The sequence below is a fragment of the Pristis pectinata genome, chromosome 3, assembly GCF_009764475.1.
Source record: "Pristis pectinata isolate sPriPec2 chromosome 3, sPriPec2.1.pri, whole genome shotgun sequence".
In the NCBI taxonomy this organism is placed as follows: Eukaryota; Metazoa; Chordata; class Chondrichthyes; order Rhinopristiformes; family Pristidae; genus Pristis; species Pristis pectinata.
In genome coordinates, this window is record NC_067407.1 from 44,055,995 (window position 1) to 44,073,478 (window position 17,484).

A 17,484-nucleotide genomic window follows, 5' to 3' on the forward strand; every position below is an offset into this window, starting at 1 on the left:
GTTGCTGTGCAATCAGCATCCTTTATGGAGCACATTCTGAAGGCAGGGTAGCCCTCCCAGAACAAATCTGCACAATCAAGAGGAAAGCAGATTAGGAGGATAGAAAGTTTACCATCTAGATTAAAATCACTTTGCCTCTTGTGAAAGTGTAAGTAGAGTGCCGTATCTTGGAGTCTGCCAAATAGCAAGTTACAGCAAGACATGTAGGGTGCCAAAAATCTATCAGAAGCAAAAGAAGATAGATTTGTTTTTGCTGAAGGCGTCACTGGCATTTTAGCATCCACCCTTAACTGTTCCTGGAGGCAGCAGTTTCAACCACACTGACTTGTGTGCAGACTAGACTGGTTAAGAATGATAAATGAAGGAAATCTTTGAACCAGATGGATTTTTATAACAATCCATTAGTTTTGCAGTTTGTGTAACTGAGATTGGCTTTCTATAAAATATCAGATTTAAATTGCTCAGTTACCATGATGGGATTTGAACTTGTGTCTGTTGATCAACAGTCTGGGATTCCAGCTGTTACTCCAGCACCTTAACCATTCTTCTTTCTTTCAGATTCTATGGTATTGCTACTAATTGGGGACCAACTACAATTCTCCATATAATTTGGGCTTTCTAATAAATATTTATTAGAGTAACAAGGATATATTTCTAGAGGCCATCTCCACACTTGATTCATGTAATCTTCCACCCTTGTGTTAACCATTCAACTGCACAGTTGAGTGGGTTGGAGAGGCTTACAGAGTAGGCCATTTCGAGGTTCCTTTCCTGGTCAGTTGGTTGATTTCACCAAATTGCAGTTGGTCACAAAATTCCTCAGGAGGGAAAAAAATCAATTGGGAGAGAATCATTCCTAACTGCCAGAGAAAGCAAGATCAGATTGTGGCATAGAAATTGCTCTGTGCCACTTGTGGGTCATGCTTACTGTTTACGAAAGTCACAAAAGGCAAGAGTTGCTAGATTCACAGCTCAGCATTGTAGGGTTTTCCTGTGTTGCTGTGTGGTGAAACTGAACATGAAGTTCCCCATGAAAGTTCTGCAAATTTTCATGGTTGTCACCATCTAACTCTAGAGGTACCTCTTAAAAGAATTACCAAATACAAGCGATGCTCTTCCCGTTACACTGGAATTTTACCATGAATGAGTGGGTGCTGCAATGATAGGAGAAGATTTGGAGTGTGTTCCTGGAAAGTTAGATTAATCTAGACAGGCCAGTGAAGAACAGAGCCCAGTGAAGATGTGTTCTTCCCGTGACCGCAAGAAACTGCAGAGAGTTGTGGACACAGCTCAGCACATCATGGAAACCAGCCTCCCCTCTATGGACTTTATCTGTACTTCTTGTTGCCTCAGTAAAGCAGCCAGCATAATCAAAGACCCCACCCACCCCAGACATTTTCTCTTCTCCCCTCTCCCATTAGGCAGAAGGTACAAAAGCCCAAAGGCACATACCACCAGGCTCAAGGGCAGCTTCTATCCTGCCGTTATAAGATTTTTGAATGGTTCCCTGGTGCGAAAAGATGAACTCTTGACTTCACAATCTATCTTGTCCTGACCTTGTACCTTATTGTCTACCTGCGCTGCACTTTCTCTGTAGCTGTTGCACTTTATTCTGTATTTGATATTATTTTACCTTGTACTACCTCAATACATTGTGTAATGAATTGATTTGTATGAATGGTATGCAAGACAAGTTTTTCCACTGTACCTCGGTACATGTGACAATAATAAACCAATTCCAATGCTTTGTGTGGGAGATCCTCCAGGGCAAAAATCAGCATTTGTTGATGGAAGGTCTCCGCTAAGGCAGGAGGGCAGTTTGTGACATCCTGTAATACAAGAAAATCCCTGCATCTGCTCTGCCTGCTTCTGTGGACTGAAGGAAAAGTAGAAGGTCTTCTCTCGTGGAGTGAGTGACTTCTGTAATGCAGCAGAGAGTGGCAAACTATAATGGCACAGATCATCAGCAGTAGCCTGCAGTGGTCCTGAAGCTAGGCAGCTGACACAGACCTTGAGGACAAAGCAGTAATGGCACATGTGTGAGGTTTTGTTTGAGTCCATAGTTCTCAGTGAAGACGATGAACAAAGGTCGATTTTGGCCCTTTACATAACATGGTTTCAGAACAAACCGGGTCAGTAAAACCTGATAGAAAAGCAGAAAACTGCAGGTGCTGGAAATCTGAAATAAAAAAGCAAAATGTTGAAGACAGTCAACAGGTCAGGCAGCATCTGTGGAGAGAGAAAAACAGACGTTTTATTTCTGACTGACGTTTTATTGGAATGGGAAAAGTGAGGATAAAAACAGTGTGCTTTAAGTTCCAGAGAAGGGGAAGGATGGAGAAAGAAAGGGATTATACGAGATTTTGCAGATGCTGGAATCTGGAGCAATACACATAAAATGCTGGAGGAACTCAGCAGGTCAGGTAGCATCTGTGGAGGGAAACGAACAATCAATGTTTCAGGTCGAGACCCTTCATCAGGACTCAAAGAACTCATCTGTGGTGCGGTGAGGACCAAGAGAATCCAAGTGGCACATGTTGTTGGTGCAACTAAGAAAGTGACGAATGCTTGGTAAACATAGCCAATCCATCTGGAGAAGGTGTAAGTAGAGGGAGATGCATAAGAGCGAAAGAGAATAAATTATCAAATTAACAATACAGAACACAATAGGGGTATAGGGGGTAAGTGCCAACCTTGCTTCAGGTTGGGAAGGGAAATGAGCAAAATGAAGTCTGAGGAAAGTGGAATGCAAAGTAAATGAAAGGAGCACATTGTATAGTGAGGAGCAGTGCCAGTTTGATGCAATTTCATTCTAGCAATGTGCTTCATTCAGCTTCCCCACAAAGAATTCAGTACATGTAAAACAATTTGTACAGTGGGAAGGGAATTGACTACTGTAGTTTCTTTCCTGGCACTTAAAACCATGGAATTCTGATTATCCTTATTTCTTTAATCCTTTAAATCTAAGCTCAGCATCACCTGACCCCTTCTTCTGGATATATCTTTTCATCTGTGTTTCCCAACAACAGTGGTAGACTGCACCATTTGTGGGAGCCCTTTATACAGAGACCCCCATTTTAAAGCAATAGAACAGTGAAGTTGAAGGAGAGCTCCAACTTCAGTTGGAGACTGACTGCCCATGTTCTTGATTTCATGATATCAGAATGAAAAATATGTATTAATGCCTTGAATAGTTGAACTGCCACTGGGTTAAATAAATAAGCTGATTTCCAGTTCACAAAAAGCAGGGCAAATAAAATCCAGCTAACTACAGCCCAATCAGTCCATAGTCAACACATGCTGTGTATCCTACGGTGTTGGGCTTACCTTCTGACACCCCAAAGTTTGTCCACCATCTGCAGTTCAAAAGTTAGGAGTGTGATGGAATGCTCTTTACTTGCAGGGATGAATGCAGATTGAACAACATTCAAGAAGCTCAACACTATTCAGGACAAAGCAGCCTGCTTGACTGATACCCCATCATACCATCAAACAGCACCACTCCACAAAATGCATTTTAGTTACTCCAATAGCATGTCCAAATCCCTCAACCTCCAATCTCCACCACTAAGGAGGGGAAAGGGCTTCAGGCTTATGGGAACATTGCCACCTGCAGGTTCCCTTCCAAGTAGGACACTATCTGATATATCATCATTGCTGGGTCTAAATCCTGGAGCTCCTTGTCCAAAAGCACCGTGGAGTATCTTCACCAGAAGGACTGCGACAGTTCAAGAAGACTACTCTCCACCACCTTCTTCTCTTGGGCAGTTGAGAATGAGCAATACAAGCTGGCCTTGCCAGCAACATCTAAAACACTGTTATAGGCTGGATCAACAACAACCAAGAGACAGAGTACAAGAAAGAGATTGCAAACCTTGTGTCGTGGTGGTTAGAACAACAATCTAGCCCTAACATCAGCAAGATAAAAGAGCTGGTGTTGAACTAAGGAAGTGGGAGGTACGAGGGGGGTGAACACAACCCTGTCCTCGTCAATGGAACTGCTGCAGAGATGGTTGACAGCTTCAAGTTCCTGTGCATCCATATCACCAGCAACCTCACCTGGTCCCTCCATGCTGATGCAGTGAATAAGAAAGTGCATGAGCGTGTGTACTTCCTTACGCGGCTGAGAAGATTCAGCTTGCCCACAAAGATTCTCTTGAACTTCTACACGGTGTATCTCCATCTTCACAGTGCCTTGCTTCAGGATGCCTCTCACCCTAGCCATTCCCTTTTTTCTCTTCTACCTTCTGGGAGAAGATGCAGGAGTTGAAGGCCCAGATAACCAGACTCAAGAACAGTTTCTTCCACACTGCTATTAGATTTTTAAACCAATCACTTCTTCATATCCCTGTTCCTGGTGATGCTGCCATATTCTCAGTCTCTTAATTCTACCTCTCTCAGTTATTTCATTGTAGTCACTTTAGCATTTCTTTTTGCACTACTTCAGGTTGCACTACCATTTGCACCATTCTGTTTGCTGCTGTATTTATTGTTGTATTTATTGTTTCCATGTATACTGTTTACCCTAAGTTTCATGTGAGCAAGGAATTTCATTGCACCCTGGTGTACATGACAATAAACTAATCTGAATCTGAAAAATGAATAAATAAATAATCTTCTGTGTACCCATACTTAACCTGTTTGCAATTGCTGCTTTCCAGGAGCATCAGAGCAAGACATTTTCTAACCAGCTTCTCTTTGGAAGAAGCCATTGCTAAAACTACGAGCATTCACTTTGTTTGCCAGTGCTGAATGATGCATTCCTGAAGCCCAGGATTAGTTGTGACAAAATTTCATGTTTTATATTATCCTTTTCTCTTAAAACAACTTATGTTGTTTTTCCTGCCTTATTCAGATAAAATAGATTAGCATTGGAATCATAGAATGGTTACACTATGGAAGGAATCCATTTGGCCCATTGAGTCCATGCTAGCTCAATGTAAGAGCAGTCCAGCCAGTTCCACTCCTGCTCTCTCCCCATAGCTCTGCAAATTTTAACTTTTAGATACCTGTATGGCTCACGTTTAGAAAATTGCAATGGAATCTGCCTTCATTTCTATCCCTGGCAGTACATTCCAGTCCACAACTGTTCTGTGTTTTTATATATATGTCACTATTTGAAATTTTTTGCTAATTGTTTTCATACTATGTCCCCCATCACTTGCCCCCTTTGCCAGTGGGAACAATTTTTCTTCATTTGTTCTGTCCACTCCTTACGTGATTTTAAATTCCCTTTAACAAATCGACATTGATAAAGGAAGGCTGCGAAATTTAACTTCCAAATTACGAACAAAATTTGGCCAGTGAAATGTTATTGATTGAGAATTGCCTCAGGGAAATGAGGAGAGCAGTTAGTAAGCTTTCCTCTGGTGTCTTTATAACTTTGAGGCAAACCAGTGTCAGTGTCCAGTGACCTCAGTAAAAGCAATGTATCATCATATCATCAGTGGTCTTCCTAGTGGGAATCTGCAGAAACCCAAGAAGATTCCCCATGGCAAAGCCTTCTACATTGTAAGGGACTCCTGCATTATAAGGCATATCAGGTGTCAGAACTTCACATGACTCAGTTTGATGATAATAAGAAGGATAGAGAGTTTCAAGCAGTTCCTGCTCTACTAAATGTACAGGTTTCAACTTGTGCAGTAGTAAAAGGCACTACAGTTAGCTTCATCAGCCGTGGTCTACAGATATCCAAAGTTAGTCAATATCCACATTTTCATTTATGACTCGGTATATTTGTGTGAGTGCTGGCTATGAACACAATTGAGCTTGGTGCTGAAGCATTCTGTAGCAGAATAGCCTGCAAAGATTTGCAATCAGGGTTTATACCCCAGCTTTTGAGAGTGAAGTGGAGAATATTTTGGAGTAACTATAAGTTTTGTAGTCCTGTTCCCATGATAACTTTGTGCCCATGTGTGCTGATAAGTAATTGTTGGGCTGCACCATGCTCCATATTAATTATTTCTTTAATCTTTTCCAGGTGACTACAGTATTTTTGGACATGTCCTTGGAAGTTTGGTACGTATTCTGATAAAACTGGAATTTATAGACAAGCTTGCTTCATGACAGAATTGGGAAGCTGGATGCTTTGTGTCGGATCTTTGTTAGCTTGCCTTGGATCTCATGGGCTTCAGCAGATTCCGCAGTGGTTCAGCAATCTTCTGCTGCAGCATGGACAGAAGAGTGGTAGGCCCTGGAGAAATTGTGCAGAGGGTCCTGTACATTTGTTTTCTTTGGGTTGTTGCCAAAGCTACAGTAGGAAGTTGAAGAAAACTCTGGAAGTACTAATTCGTGGTCCATGAAAGATACAAGTGTTTGAAATGAGAAAGCAAGTGAAATACCCAATGTTATTTTTGTTTTCAGTCTTGCATATTTACCTTATTGCATGTGGTTGCCTGCTGACATTTGTGAGCTTGTGTGCAGAATGACCATGTTTGGCGTTAGAGTTGTGAACTACATTGTAGCTTTAGAGCAGGGATCTAGGAAAACTGGGGCACTTTACAAGTTGATCTCCTATGCTGTCACATAAGGGAAGTCATGTCCAAGTATGGTATGGAGGAGTGAGACAAGAGATGACAATAACCTAACCAGGATGTGTGGATTTAATGCACTCACCATTTTTGAAGTCAGACATCCAGTCCCTATTTAGAGGTTTACTATGTCTAAGGAGTAGGATTTATACAGAAAACTAATCATATGGAGGGGAAGGCAGGTGGCAATAAGGAGATGGGGAAAGATGAGGTTCAAAAGTAACGTGGAAAGATATTGAAGAGGGACCGAGAGCAGGAAATAAAAGAAGTGGTGGTGAGGTAGAGAAGAATGCATTGCAAAGTGAAATTGAAATTCAGAGTTAGGTGGATTAGGAAGATGGGATTGTTTGCGTCCATGAGAAACAGGTATGTGAGAAGAGGGAATAAGATATGATACTCCAGGTAGAAAACCAGAAACAGAGGAAGTGCATTTAAAAAAATTAGTACAATATGTTAAAATGTCGTCCTGGTTATTGGAGAATGCTGTTATAATATTGTAGAAACAGAGTAATGTGATAGACCCATGACCTGTTTATAATACTGGGTAGTGCTGAAGGTCTCCAGATGTCAACGTGATTCAAAGGCATTGCACATTTCCAGACTTGATAAATTGGCTCCTGCTGCAAGGGTCAGTGAGTCAGGACCTGAGGGCACTGGTTAAAAGACTAGCGGCTGCAACAGTTGGGGTAAAGGGGAGGAGTAGGGATTGCTGATTGAAAGTTCAGAAGGCCCATAAGGGTCTTTGGGATGAGGGTTGATTGTGTGCTGAGACACGTGAGAGAGGTGGAGATGAAGGTGGTGGTATGGGTCAGGTTGGATAATCAAGTGGTCAAGGTCCTGAGGGTGAGGATTGTGAGTAGGGAAGGAAGTTGCTGTTCCAGAGGGACAGAATGGGGGCTGTGGGTTCAGCTCTCCAGGAACTGGTGCAGGAGCAAAAGCAAGAGGGATTACCTTGAAGAGAGGTCAGTTCCATGTAAAGTAAGCAGAGCAACATGACTTATGGGAAACTCTTCCACCTGTTCGACTAAGCAGACAGTGTTAAATAACAGAATCAGCACTTAGCAGTTCAGTCTCAAGATGCAAGTGGTTTATTTACATGCATGCAGGGGAATTGTTCTCAAGTTCTCCCGCTGAGTTACAAGTCCAGCTGGTCAGTTGTTCCTCACTGCTTTATACAGTATTACAAGAGAGCATGTTTTTTTTCTCCTATATCCTGTTCTCTGCCTGACCTAAAAGGTCAAACTTCACATGTGGCCTTTTCACAAACTCTTTACTATTCTTTTCCTCACTGCTCTGTTTACCCCTTCAGTCTCCCTTCAGATTAATTGATTTTCATTCTTCACGCCATAATGCTAACAAAACATCGTTATTTGATGAGTGACTACTAACCGTTCCTTAATAGTTGCTCCCAGAACAACATGATTCAATTTATCCCACAAAATTTCACGGTAAGCTAACCACAAGATCGGCAAAAGGATGAAACACAACCAGTACCTGGTTAAATTTACGATGGATCATTAAAAGATACTAAAAACATTACAGCTGATATTTTGTCACCTCTTAATTGTGGATCTGCTTGTGCTGGAAAAAACTTATTGTAATTTCTACATTCTATACCATAATGCTAATGCTCTTAAAGAAATCTTTTAGATCGAGACTAAAAATTGATCTTTTTTTTAGTCTGGGTATTTTTAAGAGCTGCATTCATTCCATCTCCCCAACAACACCAGAAGTATGTGGAATGGGAACTGCTTCAGGGAAGTTACAGAGGCTGGTCTCAGATTTATTCCACCATGGCCACATAGGCTAATTAGTGTTTAAAAGACACAAGATATAAAGAGACCACATTGCCCTGCTGGATAGAAACTGAAAGAGGCTTTCATAAAAATCATCCATATTTATGAGCAACACACAAAAAGCTGGAGGAACTCAGCAGATCAAGCAGCATCTATGGAGGGAAATGGACAGTCGATGTTTTGGGTCGAGACCCTTCATCTGGCTAGAGATTTATAAGTTGTCTTTACAAAGGACTTTGTACAATAATGTTCTTGAAATTCAGTCAAATCTGTTGTTGCAGCTTGTAATACTTTGGATTTTTTTTAAACATAACATATTCTAAGTTGCTCACTTTCTGAAGTCTGTGTGAACTCGCTGTGGCAGCCAACATGGCAACTTTCCAGTTACTAACCAAATCTGGTGCCAAACAGCCTGATGCTGCCACAATGCTCCTTTGAGCTGAAATATTCAGTCTTCAGACTGAATTTACTTTCTTATTCTCATAGTGCATCTACTTTTAGGAGCAGCTTCCAATGTTGCTATCATTACCTTTTTGCAGAATATTGTATTTTCTTAAAATATCTTAAGATTATTTTGATTTAGAATTTTTTTTTAAGTTTCCTGAGCCAAATAATTTCTGCTAGGAAGGTTTTGAAAACTTATTTTATATTGGTTTGACTCAGGGCTGGGTAAACCTCCCTCCATTCACGTCAGAGTATATCACTCAATTGCTATTTCCTGTTCCCTTTAGATTGTATGTCAGGACTTAAGTAAACTTCCGATTTTCTCTCATCTGACTTTGATGAACAATCCTGTACTCAGTCCTACATCTTTTAATTTCCTCCTCTTGATATTGTTGTGCCTGCCAGTCTGCTTCTATGGCATTACTGAAACAAGCCAACGTGATTGTGGCCTGGCCATCATACAACATTGCTGACTTCATCGATCCTTAAGGCATTACCTATCATTGCTGGCTGTGAATTACCACCCCCCCACCCCCACTCTGCTATAACTGGGCATCCTCTTCTTCTCTCTCTCAATTCAGATGAAGGGTCTTGGCCAGAAATGTCAACAGTCTGTTCCCTCCACTGATCCTGACTGGCCTGCTTGAGTTCCTCCAGCAACTTGTGGTTTGCTTCAGATTCCAACATCTGCAGTTTTTTAGTATCTCAACAACTGAGAACACGCTTCCCTCTTTAGATGATACTAATAGCTAAATTATGTTTGAGGCAGTGACACTAATATATGTCCTATCAATAGAAATCAACACAAATCTCAGGAGGCTGTTTATTACCTGATTCCTCATGTTCTGATCTTAGTCATTTCACCACAAGATACCATATCAAAGGCTTTGTGTAAATTCATGTGAATTACACCTACAGCATTACATGTATCCATCTTTGTTACTTTTTCCAAAGAATTCAATGAGGTTGTTGAAGAGTTAAGTTCCATGTGAAATCTTTGCTGACTTTATTCTTTATTATTTTTTTCCCTTAAATGTTTTTTCTATTGTACCTTTAAGTAAATAATCCAATATCCTGACATGAATTTATCTGACATAAAGTCCCTTGGACTCATTACTTCTCCTTTTGAATAGCGGGCCAATATTAGCTGTCCTTTTTAGTTCTTTTGCACTCTAATCCTTTCAGTCTCTATTTTCTGTTTAAATTTGCATATCCCTTTTGTGTGTGTTCTCTCATGAATCCTATCCATCCATTCCATGGTTTTATCCTTTTTAAGCTTGTCTAGTTTATTGCTTATCTCTCGAGTCTATCTTTTCTACCTGCCATTATATGGAGTCATGGTGATGGAGTTGTACAGTATGGAAACAGGCCCTTTAGCCCACCTCATGCTGACCAAGTTGCCTACCTGAGCTAGTACATTTGGCTCATATCTGTCTAAAGATTTCCTATCGATGTACCTGTTCAAATGTCTTTTAAATGTTGTAATTGTACCTGCATCTACTCTTCCTCTGGCAGCTTGTTCCACATACCTACCACTCTGTGTGGAAAAAGTTGCCCCTCAGATCTCCTTTAAATCTTTCCCTTCCCACCCTAAACCTATGCTCTTTAGTTTTACATTTCCTTGAAAAGACTGTGCCATTCTCCTTATCTGTGCCCGTCATGATTTTACATATGATCTCGAAAAGGTCACCCCTCAGCCTCTTATGCTGCAAGGTATAAAGTCCCAGCCTATTTAGTCTTTTACAGCTCAAGCCCTCCGGTCCCGGTAACATCCTTGTGAATCTTTTCTGCACCCTTTCCAGCTTAATGACACTTGTCCTATAGCTAGGTGACCAAAACTGCACACAATACTCCAAGTGTGGTGTCACCAATGTCCTTGTACAGTTTGTAACATCCCAACTCTTCTACTCAATGCCCTGACTAATGAAGACAAGTGTGTCAGACACCGCCTTCACCACCCTGTCTATCTGTGTCACCACTTTCAGGGAACTATGTACTTGAACTCCAAGATCTTTCTGTTGTACAATGCTCTCCTGGGCTCTGCCATTTACCGTGCAAGTCCTGCCCTGTTTCTTACCGAAATGCAATACTTTTGCACTCATTGATGTATGTTGATAATATTAGATGTTTTTCTTCTAACATCTACCTCAGTCTTCAGAGTTTTAAAAAAACCCTGAGTTAAAGTAACTAATCAATATTTTTGTCATTTTCCCTGTCGCTACCTTGACTTTATTTGCAAGTCCATTATTAGCATATATCTTAATTTTACTTGTGTTATTTTGAGCCCATAGGCTACTTTCTACCCCTGTTCACCTTGTAGATTTCATTTTATTGTGTCCTTTTCCAATAAACTTTTTCTTTCAGCTCTGTGGCTTCAAAGGTCATTGCTTCATTCTTCCTGTGGCTGGCCTTTGGCATTAGTTCCCAGGACACCAGAACAAGAGTGCTGAAAAAACTTGGCATCTTTGGCAACAGTAAGCAGTTAAGAACATAATGGCCTTCATTGCAAGAGGTTTTGAGTGCAATAGCAAGAATTGTCTTCCTGTGATTATGCAGGGCCTTGCTGAGACCAGACCAGACCAGACCTGGAGTAGTTTTGGTCATCTTAACTAAGAAAGGGTAAACTTGCCATGGAGGGAGTGCAGTGACAGTTCACAGACTGATTCCTGGGATGACAGAACTATTTCATGAGGAAAGATGGGTCAACTCAGCCTTAATAGACGTGAGTTTAGAAGCTTGGCAGGCTGTTTCCCCTGGCTTGGGTGGAGCAGGGGTGGGGTTGCTGTTTAGGAAAGGGGTCACAGACTGAGGATACATTAAGACTAAGATGAGGAAAAATTTCTTCACATGGAATGAGGTGAACTTGTGAAACACTGTACCGCGGAAAGCAGTGGAAGCCAACTCGCTGAATATATTTAAGAGGGAGATAAATTCCTTGACAGCAAAGGAATCGAGGTATGGAGAGAGAGAAGAAATAGAGTATTAGGACAAAAGATCAGCCGTGATCGTATTGAACAGCAGAATAGTCTTGAGGGGCTAAATGGCCAACTTCTGCTCCTATTTTTCTGCATTCTAGCAGCCAAGGGATTGTATATATTTCTTCTCACTAAAGAATTTTATGCAAAACTAGGGAAAATTGAACATGCTGTTGCTTCTCTGAAGACAATTTAGGATTTTTGCTTACAATTTTATCCATACTCAAAGGATTGTGCTGCAACTCCCACCAACTCTGTAATATCTTTCATATCACCTTTCATCGCAATCACTCTCAATTTCCTTCTAGTTCTTCAGTTGATCTTCGATTCAGCATGGCACTGTGTGATGAGGAGAAATCATTCAGGCAGAAGAGGAGGGAAAATGTTATGGAGGGAATCAAGAAGCTCTTGGGCCCCAAGAATTCCATGAATGCACCACAATCAATCCGGGAGGTAAACTATCAGCTTGTGAAGAACTGTTTGTTGCTGGAGACTTTGTATTGGGGTACTAAGTCTGGGATTTGGTATTCATTATGGAGAATAGGACTGGTTTATCAAACTGGAGATAGGGTGAGTAAACTTTATTCCAATATGCTTCATGATGAATGGAGCTTGTTACCTGTTTCTATCCTGGGTTCTGAAACTAATTTTTAAATGGCAGTTATTGTTGGCATGCAAGTGATGCAACAGCATTTTGAAATAATAGAGCAAATTGTCTTCTTCTATTGATGTTGATTGTGGGATAAATATTGGGCAGGAAACCATGAGAATTTCCCTGCTCTTCCAAATGAATTTTGGGATCATTTCTGGCCACCTGAGAAGCTGGTGAGTTTTGGTTTAAATCTCATCTGAATTAAATTGATGCACAAACCAGTTTCATTATCCCTGAGCGATTATTATCAGAGCACCTCTGGTTCAGTACTTCACTGAAGTATTTGCTGGATTATGTGATCAAATCTGGGGCTGGACTCAACTAGCTCTTGTCTCCAAGGCAAGACTTCTAACAAAAGGCCATAATTGACATTTATACTCCTGTTTTAACTTCCCACATACCTGAAGCTATATTTTTTTTTCCCCAGCTGCTCCTTGTTTCAAATGGCCTATAAAAGTAACCCAGGATTGATTTTTAAATTGTGTGCAGTATTATTATTCAATACCATTATTCAATCTCTGAGTAAAACTAAGATGATTATTCATATGCAATGACTTCACTATATCTTTTGTAAGATAACCTATTTGAAGTATACCTAGTTCCACCTCTGGACTGTGAAGGTGTCTGATCTATGTTGGCTTGCATAGATGCATGACTTTCCATTCTCATGCCTGCAGCTGATCTGAGATAAAAGAGTTCATGTTGTATTGAAGTGGACTTCACATATCCGGAGCTATTTCTGGTCAGCTTCATGTCACTTCTATGTTGTTCTTACCTGCAAGTTGTCTGTCCCTCAGTGCAGTTAAGGTGGAGGTTAACTTTGTGGAAGTAGATGTATGTTAAATTACGTGGGCAAGAGGTAAATATGTGACAGGGTTTAGTGCAGACTAGAATTCCAATAATTCCCATCCATTTTGCAGCACTTCAGAATAGTCCAGGTGTGATAAGAATCCAGAAGTGAATTGCAATAACTTAAAACACAATATTTGAAATGTTTACATGAACCCACTACAGGTTGAATTTGCCATGACAAATGTCCTCCATTGTCAGTCCAGTTCAAGACATGTATGTGAGGCTAAATCAACAAAAATGTATTTGCTAAAAGGCTTTGCAGTGATATTTATTCAGATTGCTATGTTTGTGCCCTGCAGCATTGGGCCAGATCACACTGGACACAAACTAGGCCATGTATTCATCCCCTGTGTGATCCCCATGGCCGCATTAATCTCTCACGGACCCGCAGGCTACTTGTGTTGAAAGAATGGCTATTGCAGCCATCCTGTAAAGTGGAATGGTCTGTGAGTGGTAATTAGGCCTCAGGAGACTGAAGTCAGATGTGCCAGTAGTGCATAAGGCGAAATGTAGGACTGCACTACAGAATGCAAGGTTCTAAGCTGGCAGCGTCTCTGGAACCACGGCTGAAGAGGCCATGATGCTAGACTCTTGGTTGTATTTCAGGTGCCGACAATAGCTATTCTGGGTTCTGGAGGAGGATTTAGAGCGATGGTTGGGTTTTCTGGTGTAATGAAGGCATTGGTGGAATCTGGAGTCTTTGAGTGTGCAACCTACATCGCAGGCCTCTCTGGTTCTACTTGGTAAGTTCCACGTGAAGAGACCTTCTCATGGTAGCCTGAATAAAATTGTGTTGTTAGACTTATTGAGCCTCTGTTAGTAGCCAAGTAAATAAGTGCAGCTGCAGTGTGATTTTTTTTTTAGGGTATTTTGGTCAAAATATATCCAGGTTTGATCACCTTTGTGCTAAATTAGCTGATCACAGTAGAGTCATTGAGGGAAGGCAATGTTGTTGGCTTTAATTCAATAGCTAAGATGGGGAAATAAAACCACTCACCCATCCTAATCACAGTATTGTCTTTCCTGTTGGAAACATCCATGTAGTTGGGTTCAACCCTGATAGCCACATACTGGTCACTTCAAACATCATGCAAGAAGGATGGTTCTGCTGTTGCCAATGGGACCATACAAGGATAGCGAATGACCTTGAAATATTTTGGTATCTATTGGCAGTTTTCTCTTTTCGGAAGACTGTCATGAGCAATTTCTGAGTGGTGACTAAGGAATTGTATTTTAATGTTATTGTTAGATTACAGCTGGAAACCCAGAATATTTCACTGATTTTAGCACATTAGATATTTTAATTATGATCCTTTGCATTTTTCAGATTTGATAAGAAGTGTAATCATATCAATGAACTCGGCAACTGAAAAAAATTCCACAGTTCAGCTCCAAAGTCTGCAGTATCACGAGGCCAGAATTTGTTAGGACACGCTGTGCACATCTCATTGGATATTGAGGAGGACGTGTTAGATTTTCCTTTCTTTGGGAAGGCTGGGGAGAGGGAGCTGGTTGCCGAGTAGAGAGTACCAGTGCAAAAAAAGGGAAAACATGGAAGTACTGAAAGATCCTTGAATTATTCTCTTCCACGTCTCCTCCCCGCCCCACCCCTCACGCCCCCCTCCCCCCCCCACCCCAAATCAGGTACATGTCAACATTATATTCTCACCCGGACTTTCCAAAAAAAGGACCTGGTGAAATCAACAAGGAGCTAATGGAAAATGTCAGCCACAATCCAATGTTCTTGCTGACCCCTCAGAAGATCAGACGATATGTTGAGGCCCTGTGGAAGAAGAAGAGTTCAGGACAGCCTGTCACTTTTACTGATGTGTTTGGAATGCTCATCGGTGAAACACTGATTCCAAATGTAAGTTGAGAACATTTCTTGTTTCACAATATCGGAGCACAGAGCCCATGAGGGTATTGTGCTGAAGAAGTTCTCAAATATAAGGTCTTTCCTAAGACTTGAATAAACTCCATGCCCTGAGTTACTGGTTGTATTTCCATTTACAAAACCTGTTTCACAGATTAAGGTGAAAGACTTGATGCATAATGAACCATGATGTGCTCTTGGAATGGGCAGATAGGGGGAGATGAAATTCAGTGCTGAAAAATCAGAGTTACTGGATTGTATAGCCTGGCGAAGGGTTACATTTTGATAGGAGGAAAGAGAAGGACAACATATACTAGAAGGCGTAGTTCTAAACGAGTTGCAAGAACAGAGATATCTAATGGAAAATGTTCAGGGTGACACGGAGCAATCAGAAGTAGTTGTTCTCAGCTCTCCAGAGGGAAGTGATTTTCAGTTGTATATTGCTGGGAAAAATTGCTCAATTTCTAGTCGGCCCTTAACATAAACTGTTGTTAGCATCCTTGGGAGCAGGAAAAAGCTGATGGAATAAGCAATGGACAGGAAATTTTGATACCATCTCTATCCTTCATCATTGAACTGCATCAATAGAACCTCGCCAGCATTTAGAGGTCACTAAAGAAGAACAAGGCCTCAAAATTCAAATCCAATGCGTGAATTAATTGAATGCCTTGTTTACCATCTTGATTCCAAAATGTTTCTAGTGAGCATGCAAATATACATGAGGCAAATCATTTTGGACACCACATTGGTGGGAATGCTGCTGTGCACAAAGCTAATGGAACAGATATTGAGTAGGTAGATCATGCAGTGTCATGTGACTTGATGGCAGCACCTCAGCTAACTTCTCTTAATCACGTCTAGATGAACACACGTACACCAACAGGAAGGACCTAATTCACCAGCATGATTTAAGGGAGTCATTGGCTACTTTTAGGTTAGTAGTCATTTGATAAGTCAAGCCGAGTTTATTGTCATACGCACAAGTATAGTTAGGTACAGGTACAATGAAAAACTTGCTTGCAGCAGCATCACAGGTATGTAGATTCAGACAACAACACACAGAACATAAATTGTACAAGACAGTGAAGAAGAAAAGACTGCAAAACAAACATCAGTGCAAAAAAAAATCAGAGACTAAGTCCATGGTAGTGCTAGGGGTCCGTAATGTTCCATTGCTGAGGTAGGATTAGGGTTGTGCAGGTTGGTTCAAGAACCTGATAGCTGTAGGAAAGTAGCTGTTTCTGAACCAGGTGGTGTGGGACTTTAGGCTTCTGTAGCTCCTGCCCGATGGTAGCAGCGAGAAGAGGGCATAACCCAGGTGGTGGGGATCCTTGATGGCAGATGCCACCTTTTTGTGGCAGCTCCTCATGTAGATGCTTTCATCAGTGGGAAGGGATGTCCCCATGATGTATTGGGCTGAGTCGACTACCCTCTGCATCCTCATGTGTTCCTTTACATTTGAATTTGCCGTACCAGGCCATAATGCAACCAGTCCGGATACTTTCAATGGTCATCTGTAGAAGTTTGTTAGAGTCTTTGGTGATGTGCCAAATCTCCTTAAGTTTCTAAGAAGGTAGAAGCGCTGATTTCCATTGGTACAGTCACAAAAGTATGAAAATCTTTGACACTATGTAGAGTTCATTAAATTTTGCTGTAGTATATGGGGCATGGTATGGCCGATTCAGTAGCAAGCGTTCATCCTGAAATATAGCATGACTGGTGGAATGAATGCGGGCACAGAGAATAGAACAACTGATAGAAGATGGAAGAGGAGGAGGGAGCGAAAGCAGAGATGGTGTGTTCAAAGAGCAATTCTCCTACCTAATCCTCAAAGAAGACCAAGTCATTCTTCAACAAGGGCACCTGTGCCAAAATAGGCTACATACTTCAGCTGTAACTCCAATTAAGGAGCAGGGCAAGGACAGCTTTGTCACTGGTTTTCAAGGTCACCATGGCCATGAATTTTTTGTCCATTGGGTTACTCCTAGGCCAGAGCTGGAAGTATCTACAGGTTTGAAATGCAGCATGGCCAGGAGAATAGGCAGAGGGCATGCAGTGCATGACACTACTGGAGGATGGGGAGGAGAAGGCAGAGGGGATGTCTTAACAATGCAGTGGGTTCAGGAAGCAATCTTCCCTACAGTCTCAATGAGGAATAATGCTTCTAGAAGAATGTCATTGCTGACATTTACCACCTGCTCCATCCACACTCCACCTCTCCTTCAGGGTGCAGGTTAACTTTGAGCAGCTTCTCACAATTTGGACCCTTTGCCACAGCATGCGACACATAACTGGAAGTGGAAAGTTGGGGTGCTAGCTGCATCAGAAGCAATGAGGTAATTCTGCATTGCGACACCTGATC

At 41.4% G+C, this 17,484-nt stretch overlaps 1 protein-coding gene across 2 annotated transcripts in view; it reads left to right on the forward strand.

Annotated features, from left to right (window-relative positions):
- pla2g4ab (phospholipase A2, group IVAb (cytosolic, calcium-dependent)) overlaps window positions 1-17,484 on the forward strand; it is a 114,571-nt gene that overhangs the window by 59,025 nt on the left and 38,062 nt on the right. Inside the window, exons 6-9 of one of the 2 annotated variants that reach the window (XM_052012191.1) lie at window positions 5,981-6,018; window positions 12,054-12,198; window positions 13,856-13,992; window positions 14,894-15,116. In XM_052012191.1, the coding sequence (XP_051868151.1) occupies window positions 5,981-6,018; window positions 12,054-12,198; window positions 13,856-13,992; window positions 14,894-15,116 (543 nt within the window). The remainder of the gene's footprint in view (window positions 1-5,980; window positions 6,019-12,053; window positions 12,199-13,855; window positions 13,993-14,893; window positions 15,117-17,484) is intronic. The other variant, XM_052012192.1, reaches the window with a different exon arrangement.